The sequence below is a fragment of the Natrix helvetica genome, assembly GCF_964273705.1.
Source record: "Natrix helvetica genome assembly, chromosome: 6".
Classification (NCBI taxonomy): Eukaryota; Metazoa; Chordata; class Lepidosauria; order Squamata; family Natricidae; genus Natrix; species Natrix helvetica.
In genome coordinates, this window is record NC_138553.1 from 17,054,538 (window position 1) to 17,069,245 (window position 14,708).

General features: G+C 38.2%; 1 protein-coding gene across 2 annotated transcripts in view; it reads right to left on the reverse strand.

Moving 5' to 3' along the window:
* Nucleotides 1-3,831: 3,831 nt before the first annotated feature.
* Nucleotides 3,832-14,708, reverse strand: part of SINHCAF (SIN3-HDAC complex associated factor) — a 39,283-nt gene continuing 28,406 nt past the window's right edge. For both annotated transcript variants that reach the window (XM_081958117.1, XM_081958118.1), the window contains exons 4-6: nucleotides 12,526-12,652; nucleotides 10,682-10,832; nucleotides 3,832-7,034 (exon numbers count right to left, since the gene is read on the reverse strand). In XM_081958117.1, the coding sequence (XP_081814243.1) occupies nucleotides 6,872-7,034; nucleotides 10,682-10,832; nucleotides 12,526-12,652 (441 nt within the window). In that variant the 3' untranslated portion in view covers nucleotides 3,832-6,871. The remainder of the gene's footprint in view (nucleotides 7,035-10,681; nucleotides 10,833-12,525; nucleotides 12,653-14,708) is intronic.

Sequence of the window (14,708 nt, forward strand, 5' to 3'; positions counted from 1 at the left end):
ATCTTCAGTTCACGCAACTGTTATTGGCCCCCTCATTTTTTTTCAAATAAAACCTGTAAGTTAGAGAGCATTCTTTTTTTTTCAAAGGCTTTCCATAATCACACCTTTCTTTTTACAAGGACAAGAGAAGCAGGTAAGTTGTAGCCCAGGAAAAGATCCACCCCTTTCACACCTGAGGTTAAAGAAAGGGAAATTTTCCCATCCAAAATTAAAAGATAAATATCAATGCTCTTTTTAAAAAAACTAGAAAGAGTAACATTTGTAATATAATCCTGTGTAAATGTAACTCCAATTGGATGATTTTTACTGCCAAAGGAAATATATTTTCACTGCAAATAACCTTACAGCTAAAGTGAAAATCATTTGGAATTTAATAGTAAACAGTAAAAGAGCAGGAAAAAAAAGTTGTAAAAGTCCAGCGAGGAGTTATAAAATAGGTCTGAAGTCAGTTAGGCATAACTCAAGAGATAGTAAATCTTCAAAAGATATAATTAAAACCCAGGCATAGTTTAAAAAAAACCTGAACAGCTGAAGGGAAAAGGTTGCAAGAGACCAGACCTGATCTGAGCTCCTTACTTACTGAGATCTGCAGCCAGTAGGACCCCCTCTTCTCCTGGGGCCATGATCTTCTCCAGAGGGCGGGTCCATTTGAAGGTTGCCTTGGGTCCCCACCTAGTCTCCCCTTTAAAAAAAACAGGGAGCAGACACCCCAAATAACCAGCTTTGGTGGCAAAATCAGCTGTTTGTCATCAGGAGGAAAAAAATTGCTTGTTATTTGGGGGAGGAGCTCCATGTTGTTGTTTTTTTAAAAAATCTTTTGACAGCTTTTGACAGCAATTGACCATGGTAGAATGGAACTACAGGTAGTCCTTGACTTACAACTGTTACAACGGCACTGAAAAAAGTGACTTACGACAATTTTTCACACAGCTATTGCAGCCTCCCAGTGGTCATGTGACCAAAGTTCAGAAGCTTGGCAACGGGTTCATATTTATGGTGGTTGCAGTGCCCTGGTGTCAGGGGCTCACTTTTTGCAACTTTCTGAGAAACAAAGTCAATGGGAAAGCCAGATTCACTTTACAACCATGTTATTAACTTAACAGCTTCAGTGATTATATTATATCTTTTGATTATATTTTATAGTCAAATTATATCAAATTATATAATTATATCTTTTGAAGCCACAAAGAAGAGGGAGTCAAACTATTCCCCAAGGCACCTGAGGGTAGAACAAGAAGCAATGGGTGGAAACTAATCAAGGAGAGAAGGTACTTAGAATTGAGGAGAAACTTCCTGACAGTTAGAACAATTAATCAGTGGAACAGCTTCCTCCAGAAGTTGTGAATGCCCCAACATCCAAGAAGATGTTGGATATCCATCTGTCTGAAATGGTATAGGGTTTCCTGCCTAGGCAGGGGGTTGGACTAGAAGACCTCCAAGGTCCCTTCCAATTCTGCTATTGTATTGTATTGTATTGCATTGTATTGTATTGATTAACTTAACAAATGTGTGAAGAAAGGTCGTAACCCCCCCACCCCCCATTATTTAATTAAATGTAATATTAGTTTGGGTAATGAAACGCCTGCTAGAAAACAACCGAGCTGAGAGCGCACCAAGGATGTCTCATTTCAACCCTGAGCTACGAATATTCTCCTTTACTGGTACATTGAATATTATTTCCCATATGTTTTCTCATTTTGTTATAACAGTATGAAGACAGTGGGAATTTCTTATGCAAACTGCTCCATCTGGTGGTTCTTGATCATCCGATTCCAAATTATACTAAAAACTGCGCCTCAGCTCCTCAGTCTAGCTTAAATGGTCTCCCATCCAACTGTGAATTAGGGCTGAATTAGGGCATAGTCATATAAACTTCTGACAGTGAACCTGATGAAGTACAGCAGTGTTTCTCCATCTTGGCAACTTTTAAGATGGATGGACTTCAATTCCCAAGCCAGTTGAACTGGGGAATTGAAGCCCACCCAACTTAAAATTGCCAAGGTTGAGAAACACTGAAATACAGAATCTACCAGTTCATATTTCTCTACATTTGGAAAAACATTGACAGATAAAATTAAATGATACTGAAGATTAAGTTCTGAATTGAAATAATTGTGAATAGGTAATTTTAGGAAACAACAGCAGCTACATAGGTCTATGTTTTTCAATCTGCCTGTTTTATGAGCCATTTTGGCAGATCTTGCTAGCTATGCAGGCAACAATTGTGTACTTAAGAGAAACATGGCACCTGTTCTGAAAATGCAGCACATGAATTGATAGCTCTTATTAGACTTGCTTGTTTCTTGTTATGAAAAATCTTAAGACTTCATAGGAGAACCAACAAGGGCATGAATAGAAAGTGAAATAAAGCAATAAAATTTAGCTGCCAGATCACAACTATACAGTTTTTTAAAAAAGGATATCTCCAAACAAGAGTACTTAAAAGAGTGTTGATAGTTATCCCGTTGCAACTTAAAACCATTTTTCAAGGCACTGGTTTTTTGTTGTTATAATTACAGTATTTCTTGAGGGAACTAATTCAGGATTGAGGAATTTGTGTGATATATATACCACACAAATACATAAAATTGTTGGCAGAGATTGCTTGCAACCACTGTATTCCGTAAAAACAGCATCCTTTACTGTTTGCTTCCTTAATATCTAAGGAAGCAAGCAATTCAAGTTCTGAATCAATGTTGAGCGCTGGCAATTCGCCAAATAAGGCAGAAGCTTGATCCTTATATGCCAGAGATATTCCTGCTCAGCCAAAACGTATACTAATAAATGGGTTCAATTTCTACTAATGAACATGAAAACTTAGATCGGGAACATTTAACAAGAACTTTGCTCAGGGAAAATCTCTCCCCAATTTTTGCCATGATCTGAGCAAATGGATTGCAAACCTAGCATCAACCTTTTAGAATCAGAGCAAAAATGCTGTCCATGTCCATCTTTAATAAAAAAAAATATTCTAATAATTGCAATTTGAATACCAAAAACGGGTGGCCCCATTTGTATTAGATTTATTCATATAGAAGTTGCATAGGTACTTGTCAAAAGTATTTTAGTTCCTGAACCGAGCAAGGTTGAAGTGTCCCTTCCATTCCTGAGATTCGTCAATGATGATCTTGTATAATCATATAATCATATTCATTACATGATTTCTAAGTAGTTGATTGATACTCCTACTCCTAAATAATTCTTTATATTACGCAAAGTAGTTGCCAACTACTTCAATGAACAGGATTCTCCACAAAACTTTATAAAGGCAAATGAGACCGTAAGACGTCCTTTGGCTTCTTATTTGGCCAATAAAATTATATTTCCAACATTAAGAGTATATATATATACTCTTACAGGTAGTTCTCAACATATGACCACAACCGAGCTCAGTTTCTGTTGCTAAGCAAGATAGTTGTTAAGTGAATTTTGACCCATTTTTGCCACTGTTAAGTGAATCACTGCAGTTATTAGTGACATGGTTAAGTGAATCTCGCTTCCCCATTAACTTTGTTGAATGTAAGTTTGCAAAAGGTGATCACATGACTCCGGGACAGCGAAACCCACACAAATATGAGTTGGTTGCCAAGTATCTGAATTTTAATCACATGATCATGGGGTTGTTACAATGGTCATAAGTGTGAAAAATGGTCACAAGTTGTTTTTTTCAGTGCAATTGTAATTTTGAAGTGTCACAAAATGAACCGTATTGAGTATTAAATTGAGCGAGCTTCATAATAACTCTCTTGTGCCTTCTACACATTTTTCAAAATAGCACCCAGGACATCACTCAAAATCAACAGTTGGAAAGAATACAACTTTTCCCTCCTAGACAAATCTATTTATTTCTTTATTTATTTGCTTGTTACCCTAGTTTAAAAAAAAAGCTTGGATTACAAGTGTGTGAACAATATAAAAAGTATAAAAACAGATTCCATAGATTTCTACTACATTGATACAAAGTGCATAACTACATACAATTCATCTTGCATTACTACTCGAGGAAGAGGGAAAGGGAGGAACAGTCTGCTGTAGTAGTAATAAATAAATAAATACAGAAGAAGAGATGATCCATATTATAGTTACATATAACTCATACTGTAGTTGTAAATGCACAGAAATGTTGACCAATATTGATTAGAAAAAGCATCAACCAAGAAACCAAAAGAAAGAAGATAACCAAGATGCCTACATGCATCCTTCAGAGTTTACCAAACCAGCAAAACTGCCAAGGCATTAGATCAGTCTGGGGAAAAAAAACGATTTTATCCTCCCTTTAGAATAAGTCTCCTATTTACAACAGGGGATAGGGATAGAAGAAAGGCAATTAAGGGTACCCTATAAAAGTAGGAAGACATCATTTCATTTTTATATTTGTCTGACATAGCACAACTAAAATTTCATTGTTCAGTTAAAAACAAAAAACTCAAAACCCAGGCACATTCATAACAGTGCACTGCAGAATCAAGTCAAAATTCTCATGCTATTCAAATGAAGCGAAACAAAAAAATCTAAAAAGCAGCAGAACTCTTGCTGGGAAGCCATTATTTTGATCCCCCAAAGCAGGCAATCACCCATTAGCCACATTTTAACAGAAAACTGTTCCTGGGTGATCAGAGCATCAATTAAAAAAAAAGGAACACCAGGAGACATAATGCTTCAGTTTACCCTATTTCTGAAGCAATTTTGACATAAGACAAGAGCCTTACTGAACTGTACAATAATTAACTACAGTAATAGCGCCTGAAAGCAATGGTAGGATGTGTAAGAACTTGGGAGGCACCAAAGGAACTCAACACAGAGGTATTGGGGTTCAGAAACCAGATAATTTGTTGTTCAAGTTTTTGAGACACGAGATATTATCAAATTAGGGGTAATCATTAGGGATGTTGACTAAGTAGCTCTGTATTGGGAGTCTGGGCAAAGGAGGAGCTACAACAGCTGTAGGCACTTCTGGATAAGCAGGGGCAAATGAGAATTCCAGGAGAGGGAGCAGCTGGGACAAAGATTCAAGAATGATGAGTAACATTTACTATGGCTAGGTGGCATTAATGTACATGTGGGTCTCTGCAGCCATTCAGTGAATCTGTGAAATATTTTAAGAGAATATATTATATAATTTAACCTCTCCAAGGCTGGGGAATGGGCTCCGGTCATATCTAGCAAGCCTGCTCAATGATTCATTCCACCCAATAGTCAGGCTGAACTATGGTGTCGAAATAAGAAGAATGTCATGAGTTGCTATACACATATTTATGGAGGATATGATTCAAAACATTAATTTTTCCTTTTTCAAATGGCATAGAAAGCATCTTCAGCTCTTCAGATGAGTGGTGGGAAACGTTAGTATGGAATGTTCCTTGGATAAGAAATAAGTCAACAACATGGAGAGAGAGAAGGGAGTGAAAAGGGCTAAATCTGAATTTTGGTCAACATGGCTTTCCTTTGAAGTTTTCAAACAAAAGGAAGAACTTACTAAAATATGTAATATGGTTCTAAGCTTACAGGCCATTTGAAGAACTAGTATTACGAATGGATAATAGACAACTGTTCTCACTCTGAAAAAATGGACATATTTATAAGGTATTGTAGTATCATACCAAGGGAAACCTATTTGTTAATTGAATGTTTTGTCCTCATAGCACTGTGTTTATATCATATTGCTGTTTAATCCCTATGAAATGGTGAACATTTTTCTATTGGATGATCAATATATGGATCTCCAGGTATGGTTGAACTCCTACTGCAGTCAAATGCACCCAATCTGCTCAACAGTTAAGGATGGTGGGACTTGCAATCCAACAGCTAAAGGACCACATGTTGCCCATCCCTATCCTAAAATATTATGAAGAAACTGTTTCTCTGCATAAATTACCTGCAATCTTGTTTGTGGGGCAAATTATGATTTAAGATAGTGGTACCACCCCTTGGTCTGATCAAGCTTCACACCTGCTAGTTTTGCCTGTCCAATGCATCCTCTGTCTGTTCACACATACATTCTTCCTATCAAGAAATACTAGGTCAAGTGTCTTTTTATCGTCACTGAAGCATCAGTAGTAAGAATTAAGAACTCCGCAAACTTTACATCATATGCATGGTAGAAGAAGTCTTAGACAAGCTTCAGCATCCAAATTCATGCCGTGACTCTGATTTACTAACACGGCACCCCCTGGAAAATACAAGCCTTTCAACTCCAGCAGAATTCCCAGCTATAAAAAGGCTCCAAATACTGAGAATTGGAAGAGCAGAATAGTTGAAGGACCACTACACTGGGGAAAGACTACCTTAAGAGTCATCATTCCTCTCCACAGAGAGAGAAAAAAATGGCTACCTAAAATTTATTATGCCAAGCAGGAGCACTGCTTATGACAAAAATATATACTACATAACAGGGGTGTCTGCAGAGTAGGATTAGAAAAGTCAAGATGGCAACCCTAATAATGCAATTGAAGACTTCTCCTTTTTTTAATCAACGTTACACATAAAAAGAGGCAGAGCTTTGATTGCACTACTTTGGCCGCCATCTTTTTTTTTTCTTAACCATACACTGCAATCACCCCTGCTCCACATGGTCACCAGCCTTCCAGTGATTAGGGTGGGAACAAGGCTGAACAAAGATGACACACAGCAGCGTTCAGCTTCACCACGTGGCCAATATTCCTTAGTCTTTTTTCTGAAAAGATATCAAGGGACTCTGAATTAGTAGAATTGATACAGTAAAAACAAAAACAAATCTCCAGACAGTTGAAGGGGAAAAATAAAATAAAAGTCTTTTGGCAGCATAGCAGGTCTTTCCAAAGTAAAAGGAAGGCCACTTCAACAAATGGCAGAAGAGGTTTCATCCGTCTCCCTCTGCACCTCTTTAAGGAAGTCACCACTCTTCTTGATTGGTGATGGTGGAGGATGGAGGAACCGGAAGTGGAGACTTCTCGGCTTCAGGCTGCTTATTACGACAGCAGGGCTTGAAGAGATGGGTGTCTATAAGGACTTCTCCAAAGCGGCCTTTGTAAATAATTCCACAGCAAACCTTTTGCCTTCAGGGGAAAACAAACCAAACTGTTACTGCACGTATAATTTATTAAAACTTGCATCTCACCAGATTTTCACTGACTCTGGGTGGCTCACAACAACCCAATAAAGAAATTGCAATAAAAGGTAAAGATAAAATAAAAATGGCAAGCATGATAAACACCCTGGCCAAAGAACCAGATCTTTATGATTATTCTAAACAACAACAGAGTAGGGGCCATATTTAAAGATAATTTAAAAATAATTTATATGTACTGTGTTTCCCTGAAAATAAGGCCCAACTGGAAAATAAGCCAGACGGATGCATTTAGTACCATATTTCCCTGAAAATAAGAACTAACTGGAAAATAAGCCCTAATGCGTCTTTTGGAGCAAAAATTAATATAAGATCCGTTCTTATTTTCAGAGAAACACGGGTAGTTATTGACCTTATAGGTGGTTCTCACTTAACAATTGCCCTGTTTAGCAGCTTTTGAGGTTACAATGGTGTTCTAAAAGTAACTTTATGCCTAGTTCTTGCATTTGCACAACCATCAAAGGGTCCCCATGGCCATGCAATCAAGATTTGGGTGCATTGCAAATAATGACTGTTTATGACCGTTGCAGCCTCCTATGGTCACATGATCATCAATTGACATGCAGAGTCAAGGGAGAAGCCAGCAGTAGAATCACAAGAGTGCGGTCATGTGAAGTCTTGCTTAGCAATAGCACTTAGACTTATATACCGCTTGCCCCCAACAATCTTCATTTTTACCAACCTCGGAAGGATGGAAGGCTAAGCCAGTTTTGAGTCTGGTGAGATTCGAACTACCAGTCAGCAGAAACAGCCTGCAGTACTGCATTCTAACCACTGTGCCACCGTGGCTCTTAACACCCAGTCGCGGAGTTGTGGGTCCCAATTGTAGTTATTAAGTGGGTATGACCTATACAGTCTTATAGCAAAATGCTTTGAAAGTTGTTTCATTCATAAACTGCTGTTTTTTTCTGAGCTTTTGTCCTGCAAAGTTGCTGGACATGCGTGTTTCTTCACTACATTGGCCTAGTTCTGACAGTATGGCCATCAAGGTGTTTTATTTGTGTGCCTGTTTATTCGTGCTCATGTGGCAAAATCAACTCACAAGGTAACAAACATGGTCAATGCAAAATGAAAATAAATATGATACATACAACAATGGTGCCTGCATGCTGTATCAAACGGGGGGGGGGGGGGTGGTGTTTATTAGCCAGCTTCTCACAAAGCCTGATTTAGAAGGCCACAAGGTCACCTGGGGTTTGAGTTTCCTGGATAAGTACACACTTGAACCCTCCTCCCATTCCACCATCTTAATCATCACACCATGCCATTTTCCTGCTCAAAGTCATAATATAAAACATTCTATTTAGAGATCCTATGTCTTTATCGCACGCCTAATGAAACAGAAGGCTGTATCAGTATGATGATGTGGGTTTTTTAAAAAAAAAATCAAAGGCAACAACTCTTAACTTTCAGTAAAATAAGTACTCTGTGGGGCTTCTTCACCTGATTTAAAACACTACTTAACTGTCCACCCCCAAAGTTTGGTGGAATTAAGTACCATTTTCCTTTGTTTTAGAACTGTGCCAAGCTCGTTTAGGCCTACACTATATTTTTTGTGTCTTCCAATAGGGAAACCAAATTTTGGCCTGATAGATGGAAGGTAGTCTAAGGTATTAAGAAGGGTGTCAGGGTACTATCCAGGGTTTAAGATAGTTCCCATCAACGCACAGGTAGTTCTCGAGTGATGGATTTTCAACAATTGAGCCCAAAATTTCTGTTGCTACCTGTTTCCCTGAAAATAAGACCTCCCCGGATAATAAACCCAATTGGGCTTTTGAGCTCATGCGCTAATATAAACCCTCCCCCAAAAGTAAGCCCTCCCTGAAAATATTGCAACACAGCAGCAGCCAAGAGGTGACCATGCTCGCCCGCCTCCTGCACCTCAAAAATAATAAGACCTCCCTGAAAATAAGACCAAGCGCTTATTTCGGGGGTCAAAAGAAAATAAGGCCCTGTCTTATTTTCGGAGGAAACACAGTAAGTGAGACATTTGTTAAGTGAGTTTTGCCCCATTTTATGACTTTTCTTGCCACAATTGTCAAGTAAAGTTGTTAAGTGAATCTGGCTTCCCCGTTGATTTTGCTTGTCAAAAGGTGATCACATGATCTAGGGATACAGCAGGATGTGTGAAAACCAGTTACCCAGCATCTGAATTTTGATTACGTGAAGGCTATAAGTGTGAAAAAGGGGTTCACAAGTCATGTTTTTCAGTGCCGTTGTAACTTTGAACGGTTACTAAACAAACTGTTGTGAGTTGAGGACTACCTGTATCTTGCAGCAAGAAAACCTATGCATTTTGGATATCTTCCTAATCCCCAACTCTTTTTAACATAGAACCTGTCCTTGGTAGACTTAGCAAGCATTTCTGCTGACATGAATGTGCAGCTAATCTTAAAGCATGAAGGAGATTTGCAGATCAATACACCTGCTGGCTGTTGTCACAGCATTTATCACTTCTGTCCAAGAAAGGATTAATACTAAAAAGGTGGGGGGTAGGGAAGTAGCCCGAAGACTAGAGTTTTACTCTTAAGACAACAACAGGCCTTGTGATCCAATTCATGCTCTGCATGATATCCAGTTACTTTTACCCACTTGCCTAAGCACCAAGTTGAGTCATCAGCTGTCTGCAAATGCTGGCTAATTGCTGAGGGAACGGAAGCAGGAGAGCCTTGTAATTAAGATTACATTTTATGCAATTATGTGCATTTCTAACTTCTGTCTCTTCCAGAGTTTCCCCTCTTCTGTCTAAAGCCAAGTCTCCTTTCAAGTATGGTCTTGCTTTCTATATAACTGTCTGGTTTGGTTCTGCAACCCAACAGACATGGGTAATTAGAACTGCAAAAAAAAAAAAAAACAATTACTACCAACCTGCCTTCCATTGAGGACCCGTACACTGCACGAGTCAAAAAGAGGACTGTGAAAATGTTTAGACCCCTCACATCCTGGACATAAATTGTTTCAACTCCTACTCTCAAAATGACCACCAGAACAACTAGACACAAGGACAGTTTTTCCCGAACACCATCACTCTGTTAAACGAATAATTCCTTCAACACTGTCAAACTATTTACTAACTATTTACTATTTACTATTTACTAAGTCTGCACTACTATTAATCTTCCCATTGTTCCCATCACCCATTTTCTCCCACTTATGACTGTAACTTTTGTTGCTTGTTGCTTGTATCAACAACGATTTATATTGTTTCCTAATATGAATTGATTGCTTATTTGTACCCTAAGGGTATCATTAAGTGCTGTACCTTATGATTCTTGACAAATGTATCTTTTCTTTATGTACACTGAGAGCATATGCACCAAAGACAAATTCCTTATGTGTCCAATCACATTTGGCAAATAAAGAATTCTATTCTATTCTATTCTATTCATCAATTTCTCTTCCTTTTTAAAATTATGTTTGTGTACACACACACAGAGATAGAGATAGAGATAGAGATAGATAGATAGATAGATAGATAGAGAGAGAGAGAGAGAGAGAGAGCTTGAGTCTGATAAATAATACAAGATCCTGCTAGGAATAATAGCACACAAAGTTCACAAATGGAGCAATTTTCACCTTTTCCAGTACGTAAGATCCAAGAAGGAGAACACAGGTGTACGGCTTGAACCCGGTGCCATCTCAGTGTCTGAACCATCATCAGACTGGTTGCTATAGCAAGGCGAGTGGGCTGGAGAGGCACTTGAGGTAGTGCTGTGAGCATCAGAGTCTATAGGAAGAAAGGAAATAATTGCATTAAAATAAATTTAATGGACCATTCAGGGAAAGGAAGTGTCTGTTATGTCCATTAAAACTGAATTTAATGTCATGTCACTTAACGTCATTTGTATAATAATGCAATTAAGCAGATATTATGTTATTAGGAAAATGACGTAAATCAAATTAATAAATGCAAATGAACTGAACTTGGACTTAAATATTAAAAACTCTTTTAGTCACCAAACGATTGTCCAATTTTGTCCAATTTGTGTCAGATATAACAGTTCATAATTTGCATAGGAAATCCAAATGCAAATTTCTGTTAAATCGTTTTAGTCTATGTAACACTGTTTTTAAACCCAGAAATGTTTATCAGAGATAACTGAAGACTCTACTATGCTTCTTTGGTTCTTCAGTGTTTTAACTTTCATTTGCAACATAATATGAAGAAAAAATAAGATTCTCTCCATATAGTTTTAATGCAACATGTAGGAAGTCTTCATTTCTGATGGCAACCACAAAGACTATTTCCCTCCTGATTTTTCTTCAAACTACTAGCATTTAATCTTAATCTAATGAATCTGAAACTTACTATTGTGGGAAAAACAAAACAGTTGACAGTAAACACAAAATTGTTACTTCAAACCAGAGGTGGTATTCAGCAGGTTCTGACCAGTTCTGGAGAACCGGTAGTGGAAATTTTGAGTAGTTTGGAGAACCGGTAAATACCACCTCTGACTGGCCCCATCCCCATCTATTCTTTGCCTCCCAAATCCCAGCTGATTGGGAGGGAATGGGGATTTTGCAGTAAACTTCCCCTGGAGTGGGGTGGGAATGGAGATTTTACAGTATCCTTCCCCCACCACGCCCACCAAGCCACACCCACAGAACGGGTAGTAAAAAAATTGAATCCCACCACTGCTTCAAACATACTGTGTTATTCCTTTTCTCAACAGAATTGTTTTGGTTAGCATAAATATGGCATAGTGAATAATTACTGTTAGGCTCCTGTTTGTATCATAAATTATATATAATGGTTTGGAATAAACAGGTATTATCTTTTCTCAGGTCATAAAATCAGCCAGATTGTGTTTTCCCAGAGAAAATTTTAATTTGAGGCTGGTCATGAGAATCACTGATATTGAAATATCCTCCAGTAATTGTCTTTCACTTGGGTACAAAAATAATCTGACAAATTAAATAAAATTCACACATCGTACGACTGTGAACCTACTTTCAAAGGCAAGATGTAGAAGCTTAGACTATTAAGTATCAAGAGTCAGTAGACTGAAAGTCATCCTTGCCGACTGAAAATACAGTTGAGCTATTATATCAAATAAAGGTAAGGAGTCCTTGAGGATTTTACTCCACCAGTTGTTGCCGGCTATAGGAGCGGTGCTCATCTCCATTTCAAAGCCATTGAGTTAGCACTCTCCAAAGATATTTCGGTTGTCATGTGAACAGCAACACGGAGCACTGTTAGCTTTCCACTAAAGCGGTACCTGTTTATCTACTTGCCTCTGCCTGTTTTCAAACTGCTAGGTTTGCAGGAGCTGAGGCAAGTGACAGGGGCTCACTCTTTCGCATGGCACTTAGGTTTCAAACCTCAGCTGCTGGATTTCAGGCCGAAAAGCCAAATGTCTTAACCGCTCAGCCACTGCACCTCCCACATCAGATAAAAAATCCATATGAACAGAACATACTGTGTCGCTTTAACTCTTTCTGAAGTTTGCTTATTTGATTGCTCTTCATCCTGTTACTAGGTAGAGGTTTTATCTTCTTTGGCTTCAGTGTTGTTTTAAGGCTCGGTCCAGCCCTTGCGTCCACCACCTATAGGAAGGCAACAAGAGATCTTAGTACCATCAGCAACAATAAGGCTTTCACATAGATTTTTAAAAATGGGCAAATATGTTGATTTGAAGTTTTTTAAAACCTGGATTTCCAAAGCTAAAAAAGAAAAAGAAAGAAAATTGAATTTTTTAATCAAACCTATCCAACCCTAGTGCCAATAAAAGTGATTAGTACTTACCAAAGAAATTAAACAGTTGGAAAATGTGATATTTTATTCAGAATTTGTTCTGCCATTGGATTCTGCCATTGCATGGTTTATATTGGTTGTACAGACAATGGGACCTTATCTACTTGGTATTATTTTATTCAGACATTCCCTTACTCTTTTGAGATAGCAGAAGATTCGTTGCAAAAGGGAACCAATGCTACTTAAGAAAAATGGATGGATTTTCACAAAACAGTGAATGAAGTAACTGGCTGACCAACTGCACTCAACGTGTAGTCCTCAATGGAAATGCATCTACATGGAGGGAAGCATGCAGTGGAGTATCCCAAGGCTCTGTTTATAATTTATTTATAATGCCTTGGTAAGGCCACACTTGAAATACTGCCTCCAGTTTTGGTCACCACGATGTAAAAAAGATGTTGAGACTAGAAAGAGTGCAGAGAAGAGCAAAAAGATGATTAGGGGACTGGAGGAAAAAACATGAAGAACGGTTGCAGGAACTGGGTATGTCTAGTTTGATGAAAAGAAGGACTAGGGGAGACATGATAGCAGTGTTCCAATATCTCAGGGGCTGCCACAAAGAAGAGGGAGTCAAGCTATTCTCCAAAGCAATGCGTGGAAACTAATGAAGGAGAGAAGCAACTTGGAACTAAGGAGAAATTTCCTGATAGAACAATTAATCAGTGAAACAACTTGCCTCCAGAAGTTGTGAATGTTCCAACTTTGGAAGTTTTTGAGAAGATGTTGTATAACCATTTGTCTGAAATGGTGTAGGATTTCCTTCCTAAGCAGGGGGTTAGACTAGAAGGTCCTTTCAACTCTGTTATTTTCTATTCTATTCTATTCTATATTCTATTCTATAAGTGCAAATATATAAACTGGCGCTTTCGGGTTTGATTTTTCTTCTATAGCAGAAAACAATTGGAGTTGATTTTGTAGCTCCAGAACTAATATCCAACCAAACCACAATTATTATAATTTCCAATGCTGTAAAGGGGAAGGGTAGGCATAGGTGAGGAAAATGTTCATAAAATGTATAATTTTATATTAAAGTAAATACCACCCAATGCAATATTGAAGAAAAGTCTGTTTGCAAAAATATTTCCAATTTATATTAGGACAGAGATGTTTAAAAATATATACCAAATTTCATACAAGTTATAAGGAAGTTAGTCATTAATAAATAATGGTAATTGGGACAGGCATTTCTGTCATTAAGAAATGTAGCAATAAAATGCAGCGTCATGTGTGACCACACTGCTTAATGATTATTGTTCCTGGTTACTGCTAAATCAATCATCACACGTCATTAAGCAAGGACCTCCCATGACTGTGACTTCATATCAGATTCCTCATTGATTGCAAATCACAATCGTATGACTATGCAATGCTACAACACTGCAACACTCAGAAGTCTGGGTCGGTTACCAAATACCCAGATCACATGACTGCAGGGAGGCTGCAATGGCCAGAACTTAGAACACAGAATAACAGAGTTGGAAGGGACCTTGGAGGCCTTCTAGTCCAACCCCCTGCCTAGGCAGGAAACCCTATACCACTTGAGACAAATGGCTATCTAAAATCTTCTTAAAAACTTCCAGTGTTGGGGCATTCACCACTTCTGGAGGAAAGCTGTTCCACTGATTAATTGTTCTAACTGTCAGGAAGTTTCTCCTCAGTTCTAAGTTGCTTCTCTCCTTGATTAGTTTCCACCCATTGCTTCTTGTTCTACCCCCAGGTAATTTGGAGAGTAGTGTGACTCCCTCTTCTTTGTGGCAAAGAAGATATTGGAACACTGCTATCATGTCTCCCCTAGTCCTTCTTTTCATTAAATTAGACATACCCAGTTCCTGCAACTGTTCTTCATAT